Here is a 23,818-nt window from a genome sequence, read left to right on the forward strand (position 1 = left end):
TATTGGCTTGTGGTTAGATTTGTGAAATGACTTCATTCTCCCTCCCAGTCTCCAAATAAATTTAATGTGGAGACTGTCAATACTTGCAAGATGATAGCCCGTCCAAAGGCATTTGCTGTCTTCATATGTTCCTGGAACATGTGAGGCCATGAAGGCCATTTAGCTGTCATTCAGAGTTCTGTCTCCTCTGGGACTGGTGTATATGAGACCTTTTCTTTTTCATCCATGTCTGTCTTTTCCTAGTTGACTGCTAACATCCTGACTTGGGCCTCTTTCTGATACCTGCTCTTTTTCTAGATAAAAGTTAGTTATCTGTGACACACAGTAAATGTAAATGTTGTTGTTAATATTCTGTCACTGATTTGTTTACTACAGAATTACAAAATGTAAAAAAAACTTCACCTTACTTGGGTTTCAATGATCTCCCCTCTCTAGGGCATCACCTCACTCCCCTACCCACCTCTAGAACATCCCAATGACTTTGCTTGCCAAAACAGATTAAAGATTATTCTACCACAGATTGTAACAGGAAGAGATTTTAATAGAGGTATTGAATTAAGCTAGATTTTTAAAAGGTGACTTTTTGAATATATTAGTTACTAGTAAGATTTTCTTAGAGTTGGAGCCAAATACCAAGCCAGAGGACTACAAATAGTTTTCTGTTTGGAAAGAGGAATGATTAAGCTTGGTCAGTAATACTTCCTACCAGCTTTAGTTGCCTGATGGTGTCTCCCAGACAAACAGATAATGACATGTTAGCTCCATGTGGCAGTCAGCAGGTGGCCATTGCAAGATCAAGGGCAAGAATGCCATGTTCTGAGAAAAATCTTAGATATGTGGAATTGTTCTTTAAAGAAGTCTTCATGGAATCTGCAATATAAGTTGCATTTGGGGGGCATTGCTAAGTTTCAAAGAATAAACTTCAGTGTAAGGGTGGAGTGAGATAGACTAGGAAAACAAACATATACAACCTTCCCCAAAAGAACCCTTTTCTAATAAACAACAAACTGGAAACAAAAATGTCAAACCAAACAGTTGGATCCAAGAAATCCAAAATCCAGGGACAAGTCTCAGGTTTCTTTGTCCCTTTAACCTCTCCTTTCTTCCTCTCCTTTGTCCATCCTGGGCCTGTCAGGGAACACTCAGCACATGGCAGAGTGTGATGGATGGGGAAAAAAACTTTCATCTGTGACTGTCTTTCAGTTTCAGAGGAGTCAGTGTGACAATAAAGGGGTTAAAACTGTGAACACCTGTCAGAACTTGGAGATGATTAATGTAATGTAAACCCGAGGCCATGGACACCGATGACCACACAGCAAATGCATTCTGTTAGGCTACTGTTCTCACAGAAATCCTTATTCATCTACCTCCAGCTCTTGCTTCTGAAATGCCTTAGAGAAGAACTCATTGTTTATGCATACAAATGATAATGATTAAAGATGATTGTGAATCGTCTTTATTTTGGAACATGCATTCTGAATTAGCACTAGTGTCTACTGTTACAAGTTGAATACAAAAGTTCCCTTTGCACATGAGACAGGCAGCCATTAGCATTTGGAGCATCTGCAGAATGTCGACTAAGGCTCTGTTATTAAGAGTTGCTAATATGTGTGTTGAACAATGTGATTGAGAAATCCAAAGTATTACAAGGTAGATTTGAGGTTTTCGTTTTCCTTTCCTTACAAAGGCCATATAAGAAAAAGAAAAAAGTAGACCATTTAAAAATGAACCAAAGGCTTCAGAAGAATATAATGCATTTTCCATTTATTGTCTTAAAAGAGAAAATGAATGTGTAAGAAGCAGAAACACTGAACGCTGTTTTTCAAAAAGTCTACATGGTAACCAGAAAAGTACAAACCTGGCTTGAAGACAGGAACAGGCATCCATGATGGACTAGGGGAAGGATGGGTGAAACAGAACCTCAGTAACCCAGATATGTTCAAATCCACAGGTCCCAATGGCCGGCATCCTAGAGTACTTAATGAATTGGCCGAAGTCATCACAGAACCGCTAGATATCATATTTGAGAGCCCGTGGAGGACTGATGAGGTGCTGAAGACTGGAAAAGGGCATATTTAGAACCTTCTTTCTCAAAGGGAACTGGATGGTGACTCTGGAAACACCCATCAGCTTAAATTTTTGCTTGGAAAACTCTGGAATAATCAACTTAGTGAGCTGAATTATAGCTTACTTGTAGTTAGTAATAAGGCAGCGACCTACCACCCATGAAAATATATTGAACTTGGTTTTTAAAAGGACACTCCAAGCGGGAAGAAGTCTGATACATCTCTTGGAATTTCCCTCCTTTGTTCTTTGAATTTTTCATCATAATAGATGGGGTGGATAAAGACTCCTGGGTAATTACTAATCTTTAGTATACTAAACAAAAGTAGGTTTCTTACAATAACTAATTAATTGTAAAATTTTCCAATTAGCTTCTATCTCAAGAGCAGTAACTTTCATTTTATATCTTAATATACATGCTATTTTACTTTGCATAGGGCTCTGTTTTCATTAAGTTATGATATTTCATATAATGCTATATAAAGTAGTTTGATAAAGGAACCCTTATTTTAGATGCTTTACATAGTAATTTCACACATAAGTATAACCACATCACTGACAGATTAAGGAAGAAATTATTTTCTAACTTTTGAAATTTTATCTGGTGGAGGTATGACTGTTACATTAGGAGTACCATGTCCTGACATGATAATTGAATACATGTCAGCTGTTTTATTCTTCCTTGCCTGGAGACTTTTTCAGCCTACCCCTTCCCGGAGTTCCCTCTCTTTAGTAGGTTTCTGATACTAGTTTGAGGCAGAGATGTGGGCAGTGGCAGTAGGCAAAAGTAGGCTTGTCCATGGACCTACACTCGAGGAGGATAGAGGAAAGAAATTGGGTGGGAGTAAAAAAAATGACACGACTTTGGATTTTGGTTTTTGGTGGTTTGGGTTTTGTTTTTTTTTTTTTTTTTTTTTGGCTTGTTTTGTTTTTGTTTTTCCTCATCATTATTTCCTTTGGGTGTTTTTAATTTGATTTTCTGCTAAGAAGATGCAACAGTGATGATGGGGCCCAAACTTAGATGAGAGATGGCTATGGGAGATTTATCAATTGTTAGCAAGATTGTGGAGATGGCAAGTGTAGACAGCATCTCAGCTGTCCTGTATTGTGGAACTGCCCCTTCACTACTCAAAAGTACATCAAAGATGCATGCTTCTGTCACTGTAATTATGGACAAGAACAGGAAACTTTTAAAGGCAAGAGGTTGACACTCACCTTGTCTCTAGTAATAGGTAGGCCATTAAGAAGAGATTAGATTTCCAAAGGCCTTTTCATGGCACAATACTGTTTTTAAAATCAAAATTTGAAACACTTGAGCTGCCTTCAGAGATGAATTTAGGCACCATGCAAAAGCCTTTCTCAAGATTAAATGCAAATGTAAGGAAATTAACTTCTCAGAGCATGTGTGAGCTGTTCCTCAGGTGCTACAGACAATCGACCGCTCATCACCCTTTCAAATAAGCTGGGCTTTAAAATACCTGTTAGACTTTTTTTTTTGAAGAGGTGTGGGTGTCTGCATAGATTACTGATATGATTTATTGTGATAATGAATGGCTTCCTGGTTGAGCCCTCATTTCCAGGTGCCACATCTGTGACAGATTTATTTCACAGATGTACATTTGCATGCATTTGTTGAACTGTGGCTAGCAAGGACCCAATTTCTGAAAAAAAAAAAAAAAAAAAAACCAAAAACTATTATTTACCCTGGAGGCAATAAGAATAAAACCTTCTGCAACCATAAAGGGCTCTTAGGCCCTTTCAAGTTTTATTTTCCATTTGAATGATGCCCCACTTCAATTATTTGGCTAAATTTAAATCTTGTCTGTATGCCACTATTGGAATTTAAAATTAACAATAACCTACCTAAATTATGAGTCACAATTTAAGATGGTAGAATAGCCGGTGGGTCTGAAAGCCTTCTTAGGTAAAGAGAGAAGAATAAAACTGTGAAGAGAATCAGTGAAAGGAAGCTTGCTAGCTCCTGTGTGTTAAATCAAGATGAGGCAAGACAGCATGTCAAAGGAATTCTGACCTTGAATTGTGTCTGTAGAGACTTATCTTTAGGAAGAGTCAGGTTCTCATTGTGTCTTTTTCTTTTATCTCAACACTGGTGGTTTCGTTTATATCTGAATGTGGAAGGTGAAAACATGACAGTAAGATTCACATCTTGATCATCTCATATTTTCCCCAAAATTAAGTAATAAGTTACAGGGTCTTATTTTATAGTATCAAGAGGTTTAAAGAAGAATAGCAAAATTTTCTTCATCTTAAAATATGGAAGTGTATGAAGAAATCTTACTCATGCAAAATGTTGCTTCATCAAATATGGCAGCATACATCTCTAATCCCAGCAGCTGGCCTAGTTCAAGGCCAGCCTGTCTCAATAAACAAATCAGAAAAGTAAAAATAAAATAGGAGGGACTATGAAGATAACTCAGTCAGTTTGTGCTATGCAAGTATAAGGACCAATGTTTGAGCCCTACAACCTACAGCATAAAAAGCCAGGTGTGGTGGTATTTACTATAGCCAGCACTGGGGAGGATTAGGCAGCAGACCCCTGGAGCTTGCTGGCTGGTCATCCTAACCTACTTGGTGAGTCACGGGCCAATGGAGGACCCTGTGTCAAAACAAAACAGAAAACCAAAGCAAGGTATTCCTGCAGATGGACACCTGAAGCTGACCTATGGCCTCAACATGGGTACACACACACACACACACACACACACTATTAGGGTGGGAGAAAAGGAGAGAGGGAGAGAGAGCTATTTCTGGCCATAAGGAAAATAACAATTTAAGGGAAAGACAAAGTCAAAAATCGCAGAAGAAAATTGTAGCCCTACATGGTGGCACTTTCTCATCTAGAGGATCAAACAGTTTCTTAGACCAGAGAAGTATCCCTCAAGTTTGGCCATTTGAACTACAGGATGACAGTGAGCAAGAAGTTTTCTCTCTGAAATGACTCAGATCCAAATTCTAGAATTATCCCAGTAGTGTTTTCCTGTGGTGACACTCCAGGTGCGCAAGCTCTAGTGCAGCAGCTTGAGGAATCATTGCAAATAATTCTGAAACTGAAAGCTGCTTTTCTCTTGCCCATATAAATGGCAAAAAATAAATATCTCCTCCTCATAAGAGGCTTAAGAGTTCTACAGCTTATGTCTATTCTCAGTTTTTGGCTCAGGTATGGCATCAGCAGGCACTGACTGTCTTTCTTCTACCCCTTCCGTGAATTTCAGTTATTTTCTTTATTTCCTCTTATGTATAAGAGATTACCTTAAAACCAACCAGAGAATTCAAGTATATATTGACATGTCCTGGTGCTGTTCATTAAATAAGGCCTTTTGCTTTTTTTCTTGTTGGGCTCAGAAGAGCTATCACACTAGGAGTTCAGTGAATGATTAGTGGCTGAATGAAGAGAATTTGACTTAATACGCTAGGGAGAGGGCTCAGTCAGTAAGGAGCCTCCCTTTTAAGCACAGGGCTGACTTAGACCCCAGAGTCCTCATTTAAAAAGGACAACATGGTGGCAAGTACTTGTAATCCAGTCTGGGGAGGTGGAGATAGTTGGATCCCTGGAGATAGCCTGGCATACTTGATGGGTTCAAGTCAGTGAGAGACTCTGTGTTTTCTCTCTCACACATGAAGGCAGATGGCTTCTGATGGACAATATCTAATGTTGTCCTTTGCCTACACACACACACACACACACACACACACACACACACACACACACACACACACACACACAGAGGCATCAATTTCATAAAGACCAGCACTTTTCTTGTCTGGAGAAACTGTCATATTGGCACACATGTAAATATTTTGTTAGCATTCCTGTTTAACAGCATCAGATATATAAATTGGGGGAGAGGGTGTGGCATATGTGCATATTCCTGGTTTCATGACTGTGTGGCACATTTGAGTGCAAGTGGCTTCCACTCAACACTGCACCTTCCATGAATCCAGCCAAAGAATGATCAGAAACCAACCAGCTCTTTTGTAAGCTGTAAAGAAAGCCAGTCATGTCAGTGAGCAGAAACACTTGCTTCCAAATTGACACCAGAATGTCTGGATATTTTATCATTTAGAGCCCAAGTGTTGTATAAAGTTCCCTTAGTAAGTGGGATTGAAGAACAACAAAAAGAGAGCTTAAAGAAGTTCAAATGTGGGGGAAATGCTTCACTCATATCTAATATGAGTAATATCTAAGTTGTTATGGAATTAGCTTGTCCAGGCAGATGAACTATTCTACACTTTCAATGATGCAAGGGAGTAAGAGCAGACTATTAGATCCAGAGACACAAAGATGAAGACCCAATCTCCAACCACCATGTCTTAACCCCAACCAAGAGGCAAGAAGTGAAAATTTTTTGAATGAGATAAGCTGGTGTGTAGAATAAACTCATGGGGGTGCACACATAGATGCTTTACTAAGTAATATTGGGCTTCTCAGAGCAAATCAGGTTAGGCTTTGGTTTCTATTTTACTTCTTATTTTACTCTTATAATGAGTCTTATCCTTAATTATACAATCCTACATCTGATAGTCTACAGAATTAAGTTCTTGATTTTAAAATCTTCTCCAACTTCACATTATTAATTTCTAATGAGATAAAATCCAGTAACTTCCTTGTACAAATACTAATTACTAGTTTATATATTTCTATTAGATGCAAAGGGAGAAAAAAAGGCAGGTGGCTTGGAAAAATGATTGAAGTATTTTCTTTTTTAAATTGTCTAAGTTCTAGAAATAAAGCTTCTTACTTTATGGATATTGCTAAGGATACCTTTTAGGAATATAAGTGGTTAAATATTACAATAAGAACTGTATGACATTTCCCCCCACTTTCTTTCCTTTCTTTTTATTTTTTTTTTACAGTTTTCCTCAAATATCTTCCACTAGGTCAATATCCAACTAGTGAAGCTTTAAACATTTAAACTAGACTATTTTATAAATTATATTCTGTATAATGCCTTTTATTAGATGAAATTTTTTTTATCACAAAACATGAAATACTGTATTGATTCTCAAAAACAAGGTGGCTTGTTGAATGAGACAGATGTTAGACAGTCTACCATTCACTGAAGTTGCTACCCTGTTGACTGAAAATGTTATGAGATACAAGTTGGGATTAAAGTCGTTCATTGAAAAGTTGTCCCCACATAAGGGTTTGTATATGGAGCTGAGAAGTCAACATGGATCCTTCCTAGTGGTCAAACACAAATTTTCTGATTGAAAACCATAGTTTGTATTTGTAAGCATAATGACAAAATAATGTTTCCTCCTTTCAGTTTCTTGTTTTTTAATGGTGGGGACTGTATGTGGCAAGTCTGTGAAAAGCCTAATTGGAACATCGTTGTGAGCCATGTCATGTATGCAGCATTGTGATTTGCAAACATATGTTTCCCTTCAATAAATGTCACGGCTTTCACAGCGGTTTCACCTTGGCCTCTTTTGTAATCTTTTACATTCTGATGAAGGCAAAATTTGAGCATTGTTTAAATTGGTAATCTATTACTGTTTATGATGCAGTAGCGTGTTGGGCAGCATGGAGTTCCAACTGTAAAGAAAGTCTCCTACACTACATGTAAAACTACATGTGAGTCCATCAAATGTGCTTGAATGGATTTGCATAAGGTTATGTATGGAACAAGGTGACCTCCCTTTATGTGATTCTGAGCAGTTATAGCGGCTTACACACCAGGAGTGGTGGGTTGTGTTGATTGGTAGGAAGGGTTCCTGCAGCAGTTTCTGCACTTGTGCAACTGCTGTGGCTGCCACAGAACATTATCTACTGGAGGATTGTAGTAATTCAACTGTAGATAAGCCACACATTAGAGGTTACTAGACCATGAGTATTGAATTCAAACCCAAACATAATTGACTTGGGATTTGAGGACCTTAGAAAAGTGGAATGATCATTTTACTTGCTTATCACAGTCCTTAATCATTAGTTTGAAGTCTGGTGATGATGTTTTCAGCTATATGTGTTGATAACTTCTAGTGATGTTTTTCACATTCACGTGAAGTGAATGTAAATTTAAAGTGAAGATGTAGTTGCTTTTGTTTTCCCCAAGACCCCTTACTCTTTTTTCCCCAATATATCTTCCAGTACATATACTTAAAGAGTGCTATGACATCTTAAAAAAAAAGACTTATCTTCCTATAGTGCACTAAGTTTGAACTTAGACCACCGGTTCATGATTTAGCCTTGGCACTTGTCCACGTAGTCTCAAGGCTCTCCAGGGAGCAGGACCAGACTATGAAACCAAATATTTCATCTCCACATCTTCCTTGATCTCATAAGCATTGTTAAAAAAGTTCATGGTCTTGAAATACAGCAGTGAAACATTTTTTTTTAAAAAAAATAGGGAGCTATATGCAATCAGCCAAGCTCACCAATATGAGGCTTTTAGAGAATAGGTGGTTTATGTCATTAGTAAAAATCAGATCATATTAGACAGCTTCCAAAAGTCTTTCATCTGACTCTGGGTAACGAGTGGCCCCTAGTTTCATTCCAGACCATCTGGTGCCCTACTGAGAATTTTTGTTCATTTAAAAGAGAAATCTTAAACAATTTTAAATGAAGAAGTTATTCCTTGCTTCCTCCTAGACTCACCCCCTGAGGACAGAGTAGGTTCATTTAATTGTGGATTTTTTTTGGCTAGCATCTTCTACTTTAAAATACATTCTTGCACCAAAAAACAGGATGGCTGTGGAATCTCATCTGCTTCTTGGTTGAGTAATGAGCACTGACTGTGAACTCTGTGTGTTCAGAATGCATTCCTTCACTTCCCTGTCCACTGACTCAATTTAACTTCAACTTCCTTCTGGAAGTTCTTCAATCTACCCAGCAGCATTGACAAAAATAGCCATTTGGAATGAAGAACAAACATTTGATTTTGTCCTAAATCTTTAAATTGTCCTAAGTCTGTAAATCAGAAACCCCAACTCCAGCCTTGGCTTTCCTGGTGAGTATGACTGTCTATGTTGCTTCCTCTTACACCTTCTATCTCCCATCTGTGAAAGCATTCAGGGAACAGAACAGCCAAAACACACTCTGGGAAAGAGAGAAACAGATGGCCTATGTGTAACAGCATGTCTACAGGAGAAAATCACCAATTTTTGCCTGAGGTCTTTGATGACCTCCACCAGGCCTGAAGCATGTTTGGTTAGGTCCCACTAAGCTTGCTCCAACTTGGTACTGCCTCAGTTTCTGATGTATTGTTTGGCATCATGTAGGCACTTGGTAATGTTGCTGAGTGAATGAATGAAGGATCGAATGAACTTCTCTCTTGCTGAAGGGAACTAAACACCAAGGTCTGTAAGTTTTACTAGGGCATTTCCTGTTTTCAAGGAACTTGCAGAACACTGTGGCTTCTATGTTTGTAGGGCAGCATGCCCTTCACCTACAGACACAGACAACAATAGTTCCCGTTGTTAGACACTTACCTCATATGGTTTCATTGTTATGCAGATCTTCTAGATTTCCTGTTTTCTTTTGTATATGATCAAATAAAAATTATCTACGCTGTATCAAGTAATTGATGAAGTCACATCAAATAATAAATTGACACACTATTGGAATCAAGATTTTCTTTTCATTGTATTTTTCTATTTTGAATTGTCAGAGGTATATCTTCTATTCCTGCAACTAAAACTAATGAGTATCCATCTAGTTCTGCATTGAAAGCTGGTCACACTATGGTCAGTGAACTTGCTTGTTAAATGTTAGTAGTTTGTCTTCCAGACAAAATATAAATACATTTTGAGGGATAAAATTCCTCTTAGGATTTTGGACACACTCTGTTTTATGTATAATTAATGTGAAATTTTTGCTCCATGACTTTGTCCCTTTAAGAAATTATCGTCTTCTAAGTTTACTTCTGCCTCCTATATGTAGAAAGGTGAGTATTTGGGAATAGTACAGTGCTGTTATGACTGGGGTTTGAGCCCCTTAAAGCTACTGAGAAATATAGTTTCTTCACCTCAAAGGGATCATGCACTCTGAAGTGATTATATGTCTGCTTTCTTCCCTTCCTCTGTTTCACACAGATTACATGTCAGAAAGGGAAGGACATTAAGCCTTTAGACTCACAAACCAGGACACAAATCCCAGCTGCCCACCCCTGGCTGTGGGACTTTATCCAAGTTACTAGGTCTGTTCTGACACTTGAAAGTCAGGTTATGCCTTTTAAAACACCATGAATGTCAACTGGCAGAAGATCTTATATTGAGGGAAGATGCATCCTTACTACAAAACAGGTAGGCATTGTTTTCAGATAGAAGGCACTGGGGCAGGAATCCTGAAAGTGAAGTTTCTAACTTATGAGTTAAAAACGGTTTCAAAATATATTAGAGAAATATCACACACACATAATATCAAATCCCCAACATATAATATTGAAACAACATTTACACATACCAAGAAATTAAACCTATGACATAATCTTAATAACACTTATGTAAAAGTTTTTTCATCTATGAGTTACTGCCATTCTATAGTTGAGGAAACTGATATAAAAATGAGGTTTTGGTAACTTAATCCAAAGTCTCATAGCCAATAACCAAGAATCTGGAATTTGAGTTCCGCTAGTGTTACTTCAACCCTACCTTCTTAACCTTTATGTGTACACGGAAGTCAAAATTACTACCAGAATCAAATATAAAGACTATCAAGAATCCAGAGAGAGGAAATTGGCAAGAATTATCAGAAAAGAGGGGGTGCTTCAGGTCTGAGAGGATCAGCTGAAGATGGTGTCTAGTCCATTTGTGCTGTGAAAGAACAACCAAGCCTTAGTTATTTTCACAAGGCTCTAACAGCTAGAAAACCAAAGACTAAAGTGTTGGTAGGTTTAATTCCTGGTAAGAGATACACCCTCTGTAGGGATGCTGAGAAATGCCAGGACCTCACATGGCTGAAGGCAGAATGGGAAAAAAGTAAATGAGATTTGAAACTCCTTTGTGATGGTCTTAATCTCATTCACAAGGGCTGAGGCCCCTAGACAGAGTTTCTTGTTCTCACCTCTTGATAGAATTATGTTGGCAATATGAGTTTTGGAGGGAGTACATTCAAACCACACAAGTTCTCCTAATCCACTTCATCTTATAGGAAATATATTCATTCCATCCCAGTAACTCTTATAGTCTTAACTCATCCCACTATCAACTCAAAAGTCTTAAGTCTGGAGTCCTTTCTGTCATTTTAGTCAGATATGAGAGTTAAGGATGGGCTTCATCCCATGGCCAGTTGCTCCCCAGCTGTAAACTTGACATAAAACAAGTTTCCAAAATTCAGTGGTAAGACAGGAATATAAGAGTGTCTTAGTCCCTGTTCGACTGGGGTGAAGAAACACTGTGACCAAGGCAACTTAGAAAAAAAAAATTAAAGTGTGGAATTGTTTATAGCTTCAGAGTATTTGCCCATGGACCTCATGATAGGGAACATGGCAGCAGGCAGGCACACGGGAATGGCTCATGTCTTACAAGATACAGGCAGAGAGAGAGTGGCATGACCCTGTACTTAATCCACAGCATATAAGGAAATGGACTGGAGTCCTCTATTGTTCCTCATTCTTGGTTCATACATTTAAAATGTAGACGTGTGTGCATTCAAAGCAATGAGGTACCCTTGTCGATTAAGTTACAAGGAATTTCAACCATTCGATTTTTAACCACTCACCCACATCTATACCAATGAAGATATATTCTTAATTTTGCCTTGGGCTTAAAATAACAATTTTTGATCCTGTTTGTAGTTGAGCCTCTGCTAACAATCTCTAGTGGGTTACAGACATGATTTACCCCACAGAGGTATGGTCTGTATTGGTAAAGTTTGGCTTACTGCCCCACTTCAGTGTTTTGTGGAGACTCCTGGCTCATAGAGAGCCCTTAAACGATGATTTAAATATCGCTTTATAGAATTTAATACCTCCTCCTAGGGGACAATAATAATTTCTTATTTGAGCATTTTTTGTTTTTAATAACAATGCCAAATAATAGCTGAGCCCTCTAATAGCTGTATACTGCTCATTGTCTGAAGCACTGACTTGTTCTCACTATTCATTCAGGCCAAGAAATTATATATACACATGCACACATTTACATATATATGTGTGTATAATTAATATATATGTATGGTTTATGTAATATATATTAAATGTAATTGATATATATGTATGATATGTATGTTTATCACACACATATATAATACATATTTTTTCCAAGCAGAAGCTCAAAATTTACCAGATTGACTTTAAATATTAGAGCTCTGTTAAAACATTTTATGGCTTGAAAATATCTTTGGAAGCAGTTTTGTGTTTGTTATACTCAGAATATATGCAGGATACTGGAAAGAGGGTGGGGGTTGTGGGGCAAAGGAGAAAAGGTCTTGAACTCTTTGTTCTAGGCCTTTGAAGGGGAAGGGAATGGTGCATTATTATTGAGAATTAGCTATGTACATGTTCCATTTAATTCTTCTAACAACCCAATAAAATAATGGGTTTTACCAAGCTGTTGTGCTGCTGAGAAAATGAAGGCACAGTCTTTAAGGCCTAGGGAAGTAACTTCACTTCTATCAATCTTGATGTCTATAGATTTATAAGAAGCAGCCATGCTGGAATTGGTGCATTCTATATGAAGCACACTAAATCTGACTGGTAACCAAAATAGAATCTCAGTTATGATACTGTTTTTTAACTGCTTTTCTCCTCTATTCTCTAAGAAATGTTGTGAAGCCCCCATTTGAAATGATGCCAGACCAATTCTGAGAGAAAAATATATATTTTTTATATTTTAAGCCAAAGTACTTTTCTATTATATAATTTAATTCTCTCTATTATACCTTAATGTCCTCCATACTTTTGTGAACAAATAATCATCCAGTTGATTCCATAATAAACTGTAACCTCCCATGGTTTTAAACCTGTTCTGCCTCCATGCTGTGGTAAAGATACTATTTTCAGAGACCATTCATTTCATTGTGCCCATCACATCAGAGCACAGTTAACATTACATGTTAGATGTTAATGCAATAATCTAGAAAGTATAATTAAGGCTTAGATTTGAAGAACTTTGAAATTATTGTCTCAAGAGTTTTGACGTTCCTTCCTGATGTTTGCTTTTCTTTCTCCTCTCCTTCCTTTCTTGTTCCCTTTTAAGCTTTCTTGGAATTGACAATGAAATGAATTCAGTATATCTCATTTAGCCTATAAATCTTATTCATCTGCTTTTCTTTTGCCATGCTTTAATCTCCTTCCAAGCACATTTGAAGAGTAAGCAAGCATACTTTCTAAAAACATTGGCATATTTCCTGGTCTGGGAGGTAAAAAGAAAGGGCTGGCCAAAAAAATGTGATTTTTGAATGAAAAATTAAATCTATATTTACATTTAAAATCCACAGACAAAAAAAATTGATGTGAGCCCAAGTAACCATTTTCAGTACAGGAAATAGCTAAATTGTATGTGATTTTGACAATTGTGTTTTTGAAAAGCATATAACAACTGACAATATATGTAAATCTAATGTATGGTAAATCCATAATATAAGTCAGAGTGTAATCTCAACCAATAATTGGAAAAGAATAAGTTGATGAAAACTATAATCTAGTATTGAGCATACTATTTCAAAGGTCCAGTCTATCAAAGTAACAGATGTGCTAAATGCAATTTTAGAACAAAGGGAACTTTCTTATTCTGCCAAGAAAGAGTTTGAAATGCATTTACAAAGATCACTTGAAGGAGGTATTGCTGGAGAAATAGAGTAGAGCCAGAAAGAGCTATGCATTTTATGTCCTGTTTCTCAGAAGACAGCTTTCTCTTGATTTTATAAGGTTTTGGGGTTCTGTCTTTGATCTTTACCTGTAATTATTAATTGCTTAATCTTTTTTTATATGAAGTCTGCCTAGTCATATTATTAGTAGAACAACTCATACTTTTCCTATGTTATAATCAATGGAATACTAAAATAGGTTTTGTATTTCTATACACACATATCCATTCTACTTCTTTGAAGAAAATGAAGCTGATGTTGTAATAGCAGCTTGTAGAAGCATCTGCACAATGCTCCTGGTTTTGCCTTTGTAGATCACCAATGGGACTTTTAAATCAGTCATAATAAATTTCATGAGAATATGTCTTTAAAATAAAGGATAAATTTCTTCTCTCTCTCTGTGTGTGTTACACATGTGCATATGTGTTAGTGTGTGGAAGCTGGGTGTCTTCAGTTTGTTCTGCACCTTCCTTATATATATTTTTTAACATTTCAATTTCTTTAATGAGGTGAGGTATCTAAGAAACAAAAACAAATGACATGTTTTCATTTGAAAAGTGACATTTGTGTTAGAGCTCAAATGGCTTTAACCATGTTCTCCACACACAATAATAAAGTTTGAAATCATAGTAAGTTGAACACATAGCTATATTTAATCTGATTTTGTAAATCACAAACAGCATTGGGGTGCTTATGTATTCAGATCAGAGTTAGAATAATTATTCGATTCACATATGACTTTATTATTTTTCTAATTAAGTTTTGTCTTTGGGAATTTATGCAGTACATTCTGATTGCTCTCTCCCTAGCACCTTCTCTCCCTCCTATTCCAACCAATCCCTGCCCCTACTTACCTTTCCCAGGTTCCCAAATGACATTTGATTGGTTTTGTGACCCATTTATCTTAACAGAGGCCTTCTGTGTAATAATTAGATTGAAACTGCCCATTGGAGCCCAGTGGGGTCACTAGTGGATACACTACTGAACATAAAGACCGCTTTTGTCTTTCTGATTTTATGAAAACTAAATAGTTCAGCAGTGAGGAATTCGGACCTCTGAGCCCCACCTCTATCCATGCTTGACTATTGATGGGTCCATTCTTGTGCAGGCCCAATGTAAAACAGGGTCTCTCACTGTACTGGGAACTCAGTAATTGGCTAGACAGGCTTGCCATTAAACTCTAGGTCCCTACCTCCCCGCACTGGGATAACAGTTATGTATTGGAATGCTTCATTTTTGTGTATGTGCCAGGGACCCAAACTCAGTCCCTCATGGTTGTGTAAGGACTTTACCCATTGAGTCATTCCCATCAACACCCTCTTTCCCCCTCTCTTTAAATGAAGCTGCATCAGATCTTGATTATTGAGAGAACCTTTCTTCAAATGATTTTATTCTGTGATAATAATATAATTCTGAGAAATCATCTACTTTTATAAAAAATAATATAGTTTCTTTTTGATGGTTGAATTGGTGCTAGTAAGCAGGAAGAAACATAAATATGCATAGTCTGTGGCTTACAAAAGGTACTACGATTCCAAAACAACTGTGAATTTAAAGTTATAGGGGAATACATGGCAGAGGCAAAAAGTTATATAGGTACTAATCCTTGATATTTTATATATAGTATCAAACATAATATATACAAAGTGGGATAAACCTAGACCAAACTTATTAACGATGACAAAACATAGTACATCGATATAAAGGAAGAAAAAGTATTAGATATTGCTCTCTGACTTGCCTCGAGTTACCTAACTCACCTGTTTGAGGTCTACATGAATGCTTTGCCCAGCTCTGTTTAAATATTATGTGTCGAGTAAATATTTGCGACTACCTTAATAATTATTTCAATATTTGATAAATGTGCTACTGAGATTGTGTGATGATCTAAGCCCCCCACCCTAATTTCTACCTAAAAACACACATTGAAAAGAATTTCTTGAACTGTGTACACTCCAGGGATTGCAGAGGGCTCTGAGGGAGCAGTAGGTGGGAGTGAAAACAGATTGCTGTGTATATGAGGAGACAGAAATTCAGGGAAGCAGTCTCCATCAGGATGGAGTGGTGTTCACATCCAACAAATTTGTGGGATGTTCTGAGAAAGTAATGTGGCATGTCATGTAAATAAAACATTCTTACATAGCAGGGAAATTTGTGATTCCTGGGAGGTGTGAGTAAAGAATAAAAATACAGGAAAGAGGGGTTCCCAGATGAGGCTCTCTGCCTTGGTCAGGGGTGCATGTGTTTTGTTGTTGATGGCTCTGCACCAAGGATAAACCAATAAAGAAAAAGGATCATGTCTGCCATCACATTAGAAGCAGAATTCAGTTTCTTAAAAGGCATAGTAAGGGGGGAATAGAATTTTAATGGGCTGCATATTTCTAAACTGTTCTCAGGTTTATGACTTATGACATTCACAGAACCAGCATATTTTCATGTGATGAGGATTCTGGGCACCACCATACATATTAAGAACAATGACATCTTGCATTTTAGGATTAGCTCACGAGAAAGAGGGTGTGGCAATTCAGGTGCTGACTATTGCTTTCTCTTCTGCTCACAAAGGAATCTCAGAATGCAAGTCTGTGGTGGTTCCCTGGTTATTACAGAGAGAACCTACTACAGAAGAGTACATCATTGACAATCTGTAAATAGTCTTGGGAAGAAGCTCTTCTGCTTGTCTGATCCACAGCACTGGGGAAGAACAGGATATAATTTAGGGAGGGATGAGTGAGTACTAACATCAAGGCTATCTCAAGCAGATGTATCTGAATTCCATGGTCACATTGGTCCATGGTTGGCTGCATTTGCTGAGACCTTCTGTAACTTCTTTGTGAGCTCATCCATTATACCATAAGTCCCCAAATCATCTGTTTGGCTACAAGCTTACCACTGACTTTTCCTCTCTTCTCAAAACCTTCCTCTCATGCTAATTGCTGTTCTTCTGAATTCTGTATTGACCCTTGACTAGGCCAGCACTGCCAAGTAGGACGTTGTGCTATGGTAAGAATGCTGCACTCTACATTATCTATTATGGTTGACATGTGCAGCCACTAAGCACTTTGTGGCTCCTGTGACGGAGAAATTCAATTGTAAATTTTAGTTGATTCAAATAGCCATGTGTTCCAATGGTTATAGATGAGATAGCATAGGTCTAAATGTTCATAGAAAATATCCACTGCAGTGCATATTATATTTCCTTGACAACCATATGCCTGGTGAGTTCTTATATCCAACTCTTCCAGTTCTTAAAATATGAGAAATTCTTTCCTGCACTGAGCTATGATTTTATTTTATTTACAACAGAAGAAACAAACCCAAAATAAAGGATAGCCAACTGTGTCACAGGTCACAGATCATGTAAGGTCAAGACACAGGAAGGCAGTAAAGTGTTATGTAGAATTCCTGTATCATGAACACTAGAGGCCTTGGGGAGGGTAGTTTCAGTAACAACAGGTGTCCAGGCTTTCCTGGATGGGTGGAAGGTGAGGAAATAGAGGGCATGTCTTAGAATACAGGGCAGAGATAGGTAATAGACACAGCTGGAGAGGGGTTGAGGGGTGGGTAGAGGACTTTGTACAAGCTTAACTAGAGTTGAATGTAAGGGAAGGTGTCAAGAGGAGGGACTGGTCAACCAAGGCTGAAGACGCAGGGGTGAATCCATCATTAAGGGACCAACCACCAAGATAGGAAAAACACCAGGTTTTGGATATCAGATAGACTAGGAAGACCCCAGACCTAGTCAGAGAAAGTGGTGGTTTTCCAGTTTAAGGTTGAAAATGTGAGCATGCCTTCAGTTGTCACCAGCTTCAGTAGATAACACTAGAGAAAAGTATTGTCTATGCTGTCCTTTACCCAAACCAGCTTTATACCCAGGATTCTTCAAGTGACTTTTATATATGAGTGAATGCAATTATCCTTGTAAAGAGATTTCCCATTCAAGTCATTTGCACATCTGGTTGGTATATCCTTACAGTTAAGTAACCTGTCTAGCGTCCCCTATGAATGGTCTCGGTAGCAGTTTGTTGAATCTGCAAAAAAGAGGAACTTTAGGCAACCCCTTTAGCTAATTTAAGGCCGAAAGCAAACGGCCTTAAATTGTTTGTTTTGACCCTTTGTTTTCTCCCCTTGCAGTTTGTGTCACGGGAGCACAGTTCTAATTTTAAACAAACCCTGTGAAAACCTGTCCTTGTGTGTCTAAGGTACCTTAGCCCTGAACAGTGAGTGAGGCTTACAATTGGGCCAGATATAATCACAGGCCCAGCCTTCTGTGGTTAGCAACATCTGCTTGTGTGGAGCTGGGTGTATATGACGCTTGCCTGCCACCCTACACAGCTGATATATGACCTTCACAGGTGCTGGAAAAGACACATGTGCCTCGGGCATGCTGGGTATGGTAGGATGTGAGCGGTATCAGTGTCTGAGGAAGTCTTGTTATGCAAAATGAAAATGTAACTAAACACTGGAACACTTAATGATTTCTTAAAGTCACGTGCCCCTTCATTAAGCAACAATAGGATGTATAATATCCATATCTAGTTTTAGAGATACACATTTTATTGCATGAGAATTTCTCTAATATGAAGCTGAGCAGCTGTTTCTCCAGATGCCGCATCAGGCTCTGAAGGGAATTCTTGCTAAATCCTAAGCCATAGTTAGCTAGATATTGAAGGAAATACTACATGATGTATCTGTTCTAATCAGTAAGCCTCAGTGAGCTAAAATTTAAACACCCAGCATGGAATTAATGTGGAACTTGGATTACATTCTAAACAAGGGAAATCTAATTGCTGTGCTTCTGAGCTTGCCACATTGTGATTTTTATTATTTAAAACCTAATAAGGACCCATCACACACACAGAAAAAATACCCTTTGTTTTTGCTATAATCAGTTGTCATTGTGGCAGCCAATTGTTCAAAGAGTCAAAGTACAACATTATCATTTATGAGAAAGAGCTGACAACACATGATACATATTCTTAGCTGACTCCAAAGTGCCTGGGCCAGCATATTCAATTAGAAGTATCCCTGTCTGAATGATGGGCCCAGCAAGTTGCAGGTGGTTCCATATAGGAACCTTCTATGCAGAAGTAAAAACCTGGTCACCAGCCATGTCAGAACATCTTGCCTTTCTGCCCCACAATGGCAAAATGGAATTTAAAACATGCATACATATACAAAAAAAAAAAAGCTTGGCAATTTACCTTAATGGTTTACTAGTGACTATAGAAAGGTGGCTCTTTCAGTAAAGTGCTGGCTGTTCAAAAATATGAGGACCTGGGTTCAGGTCACCAGCACCTAAAATGCAACTTACACCTCTAATCCCAGCTCTGGGGAGACAGAGACAGGAGCATCTTTTGGGGCTTATTGGCCAGTCATTCTAGTCAAACTAATGCACTCCAGATTGAACAAGAGACTGAGCATGTCACAAAAAGTAATATGGAGAGCAATTCAGGAAGATACTCCTGTCCCTCCAGACAGACAGAAAGATACCACAGACACATATGCACACAGGCATATATACACATAAACATACACGCAAATTATTACAGAAAAGAAAATGATGTTTTGACACAAGATAATTCTATTGAGTGTTCCCTCACTCCTAAAATATTTGTTTATATTACTAAGTTTAAAAAAAGGTTTATAGTACTCTTACTTTAGGGAATATTGATTTTATTGTAGATATATACAGTTGGAAAACATTGGGAAGTTAGATGCAGCAGGCTAGCGATTCTTTAATTGGTATCATGCAGTCATATTATTGTTTTTTGCTTTATTACAGAGGGCTGGCCATTCCTCAGTATTACTTCCATGATCTTGAAAACACAAGCCAGCAAGAAAACAATCCTTAAGTTTGGGGTTTGTGCACATCCTTGAGCTGTTTGGCTAGCTGTGCTTTCACATGAGACTATACGATAAGGGAATCCCTTCACTGCTTCCTGTAGTTTGGTAGACTCTTAACTCATCGCCGTACATATTGCCTCTGAAGATCCCTAGCTCTGGAGTCCCGGACAGTGTCATTTCTGATGCCCCACCCTCACCCACTTCATCCTCGCCCACTTCTCCATGTCCTTCCCTTGCCTTGTATGGAGCCAATGTTCCCTTGTTTATCCACAGCCTTTCATCACATGAATTAGTTGTCCCATTAAAATTGGGTCCGTAATTTGTTAGCATGATGAGTCTTCATAGAAAAAGTAAACAGGGGACCTGCATTTCTCTTTAAAGTGTTTCAGGAAAATAATTGGTTTAGATCTGTGAGTGCCTAGCAAGATGTACCTGTGTGTTTTTCTTGGCAGATATGATACTAGCTATAAAATGTGACTGGAGGGGAGAGAAGAATCATTGTGACCTCACAAAGGCAGCTGCTGGTAAAAATGGATGTAACCAACCAATGGTTCTTAATACATTAGATAGAGTACATGACTTTGTGAGTACATGGGATGGATTTGGAAAAAGAGAGTCCACGTAGGACTTGTACCCAATCCTGTTCACTATGCTTGCTCTCAACCCCAAAGTTCCTGGAACTTGAGTAAGCCACTCTGATTTATGAGATGGGTGGTACAGCATATGACATACTGGCAACCATTAACTGTGACATGAACCCATGAAGACTGTCACAGCTGGACCTAGATGGAAGGTTCTATAGAGAGGGTTGGAGGCCAGAGGGGGAGTTTTAAGCTTTGACAGGTTCAAATGCAGAACCATAGAAATAACTCTGAGTAGGTGGGAAACGATGAAGCCAGTGGACTTAGAGTAAAGATACTTTCCTAGTGACTGCTAAGTCAGAAAATAGGTCCCCAAGGTTAATAATTAATCTTACCAAAGAGAGGAACATTTTTCTCCTAAGAGCTGTGATGGTCCTCTTGTGAACTCTCCGTAACATGCTGCAGCTCGTAATGAGAAGCAAACAAGTGCTGTTGCTCAGGAGCTGCATGAGTTGCCCATTACCACTAGCGATTCGTTTAATAAATTAGAACTCTAGGATAGGAAATCAAATCATGACTAAAAAGCCCAAAGAAAGTGTTCCTAAGGAGTAGCAATTCACTTCCTTCTTAGCTAGCCCAGAAACTTCCTATAATATTAAAAAAAAAAATCTGCTGGTTATTTGTCAATTATAAAAGCATTCTTAGTTTGGTTCACAAATAGCATTTCATGAATTTCTGAAGACCTTTGGTTTTCTGAAGTTCTAATGCTATCTCAATATGTATTCATATGTATCCATTCATATCACGAAGGCTAAACGTAGCTAGGGAGACAGTGACAATTTAGTCTAATAGACTGCAGGAGAAATGAGTTGTGAATGAAATAAAAATCTTTGTGTCTCCATTCTGACTCACATGGTCATGACAAAAAGAAATGGGTCCTAATAAAGAATGGGAAGGCAAGAGTATGAGCTCATAGTGGAGTTAGCTGTCATCCTTAAAGATGGCCATCCTATGGTGTCATGATTAATTAAGGCATCTGCCAATCATGTGGCCTGGAATCATTGCTTTGAAAGGGCAGAGAGCCTGGATATTTACAGAAGGATCATCTTCTCATATTCAGAGTACAGCGCAGCTTCCCCTGGCAGCCCCTGGCTTGTTGGCAAAATGTCTTCAATTATGGGCAAACTGCCTAGTCTCATATCATAGCTAACCAATTTGTCAAGAGTGTGTATTTGGAAAGCTATGGAGATGGAAATATTTTACTTATTTCAAATGGTTTGGGAGAAAAACCTACTGAACATACATTCAAAAATACCAAAACTTATGGAACTTCACTGTTAGGTAAATATTTAATAAAATTGCCCATGCCTTCTAAAAAAAAACTAGAAAAGAAATGATGTTAATAAAAATGAAATCTATAGGTGTTAACAAAGAATTCCTACATGGAGAAGTTAAACTCTCTCTATCTGTACTCCACATGTAAACTAATAAACAAGCATGGTCTGTATTTTTATTTTTATTTTATTTTATTCTACAAGGGTCTCATTCTCACTCTAGCCTCAAATCATAATCCCCCTGCTATACTCTCCCAATTGCTGGAATTCCTGGCATGTGTTACCACACCCAGCTACAGTGTGATCTTTAAGTCCAAATTACCAAGATTTTTTAAAAATTATAATCTCTTACACATTCTGCATTGATCTTGGGAATCAAGCATTGGTTATTAGAATTTATATTATAAATTATATAGAGATGTATAGACTATATAAGAGAGCCTACAATGTCAAAAATAAAATAAAGGTCAGTTAATGCAATAAAAGCAAGACTGAAGATGTACATTAGCATTTTTTCATTTTTCTTGCTTATTGTCCATCTTTAATAACAGAATTCAGGATAATGGGAGATAGTAAACAGTTATTAGCAGATAACTACAGGACACAGATTTTGTCTCTATTTTTCATTATTATGTATTATTTTGAACTTTGAAAAATTGCTGTTTTCCCACAAAGTCAATTGTAAAGTCTGTAGCTAAAACCAAAGAGCATTTCCTGCTCAGTCTCACTATGGAGCTTTTGAGTATTTATTTACTTGTGTGATCATTTGTTTATTCTTTGTCTTCCCAACTATATTAAAGACATTAAGTTAGTAAAGACCATGTCTTCTTCAACACTGTATTTCCAGTATCTACAGCAAATAAATTTTCTGATAGCATGGTCTTGTCTTATCTTGTAGAATGAATCTAAAATTTCAGAGAATAAGTAATATAGGATTATCTGCTATCATGTAATAAAGATGGTGTATGAATAAGAGTTTTATGTATGAGCAATTACAAATATTATTTTGGTTATAATGCATGAATATGATTGGTAATATATGAATAGGAATGTGTTTTCTGGTACTAAATTGACCACACAGTTACTTACCTTTTTTACCCTCTGTATTTTTGAGATCTGAGTCTTAAGTCCATTTTTTATCACTGTAACTGAATATCTGAGGCTGGTAACAGAGAGACAGCAGGTTTGCTTAGCTAATCATTCTACACCTTTAACAGCATACACTAGCATCTATTTAGCTTCTGGTGAGACTCTCCCAAGAAAGACCAAGAGGCAATGTTAGGCCCGCTTTATAACAACCTACTCTCAGATGTAATAAATCTAGACCTGCAAGATCTAACTCAATCCTGTGAACCCTATTCCAGTCTCAAGAGATCAAACATGGTCTCTTTAGAAAGACATTAATCCACTGGTGGGTCTATACCCATCATGGCCCAGTCATCCCTTAGTGCAGTGCTACTTAAGCACACTTATACTGAATCAAATTTCCACATGAGTTCTGGTACCATAAGAATTGGTAGAACTTTTATACTTCTGGGCTTTCTCATTCTCTGTCAGTGTGCTCTCTGTCCATCAAAGAAATTGCTTATTTCTGGCATATCAGCCAGGTTTTAACTTAGCCCCTCTCCTCCTCTTTTCAACTGACCTTGTAATGACAGGGCAGGCCTGTGCACACCTGCTTTCCTGAAGGATGCTCCATACTCTTGGGAAATTTGTGATGCTATGTAGCTTTGCATTGTTTTAAACTGAATCATGGAGGACCTCCTAGGTTTAGAACTTTTTACATAGACTTCTTTGGGTGAGATACACTTTTTTTTCTCCATGAAGTTTATAAACAGAAGCAAAGACATTAAGAAGAAGTGAGCAATAATGTGAGACTATTAGAGGCAAGGGTCAAAGTCTAAAATATAAAGCTGCTTTTGGTCTCTCTTGTTTGTCAAATGATAATAAACAAGTCTTGGTGGGAACACAGATATGTGTCTAATTTATTTTCAAACATTTATATACAGACACACTATGAATCACATTGCCCACTTTCAATGACTCATTTTCATTTCCTGAATGAATTTGTGTTTTTATTCTATGAATGATGCCATGTAAAAATAGCTTGTGGAAGTCTCCTGCTAAGTCAGTCTGGGCACCAATGTAACCTTTGAGCTACTGAAGAGGATAACTTAGTGTAGGGAAGCGTAGGGCTTGGGATGGAGTTTTCAGTTTTAGTACAT

The 23,818-nt window shown here is 37.7% G+C and overlaps 1 protein-coding gene across 2 annotated transcripts in view; it reads left to right on the forward strand.

Annotated features, from left to right (window-relative positions):
• The window catches only part of LOC113834251 (sterile alpha motif domain-containing protein 5), a 192,294-nt gene that overhangs the window by 44,455 nt on the left and 124,021 nt on the right, over positions 1-23,818 (forward strand). The window contains exon 2 of one of the 2 annotated variants that reach the window (XM_027402044.2): positions 1,952-7,492. The exons of the other annotated variant lie outside the window; for it this stretch is intronic. Coding sequence (XP_027257845.1) covers positions 1,952-2,014 — 63 coding nt within the window. The 3' untranslated portion in view covers positions 2,015-7,492. Of the gene's footprint in view, positions 1-1,951; positions 7,493-23,818 lie in introns of those variants that run through there. 2 annotated transcript variants of the gene reach the window in all.

The sequence above is a fragment of the Cricetulus griseus genome, chromosome 2 (assembly GCF_003668045.3).
Source record: "Cricetulus griseus strain 17A/GY chromosome 2, alternate assembly CriGri-PICRH-1.0, whole genome shotgun sequence".
NCBI lineage: Eukaryota > Metazoa > Chordata > Mammalia > Rodentia > Cricetidae > Cricetulus > Cricetulus griseus.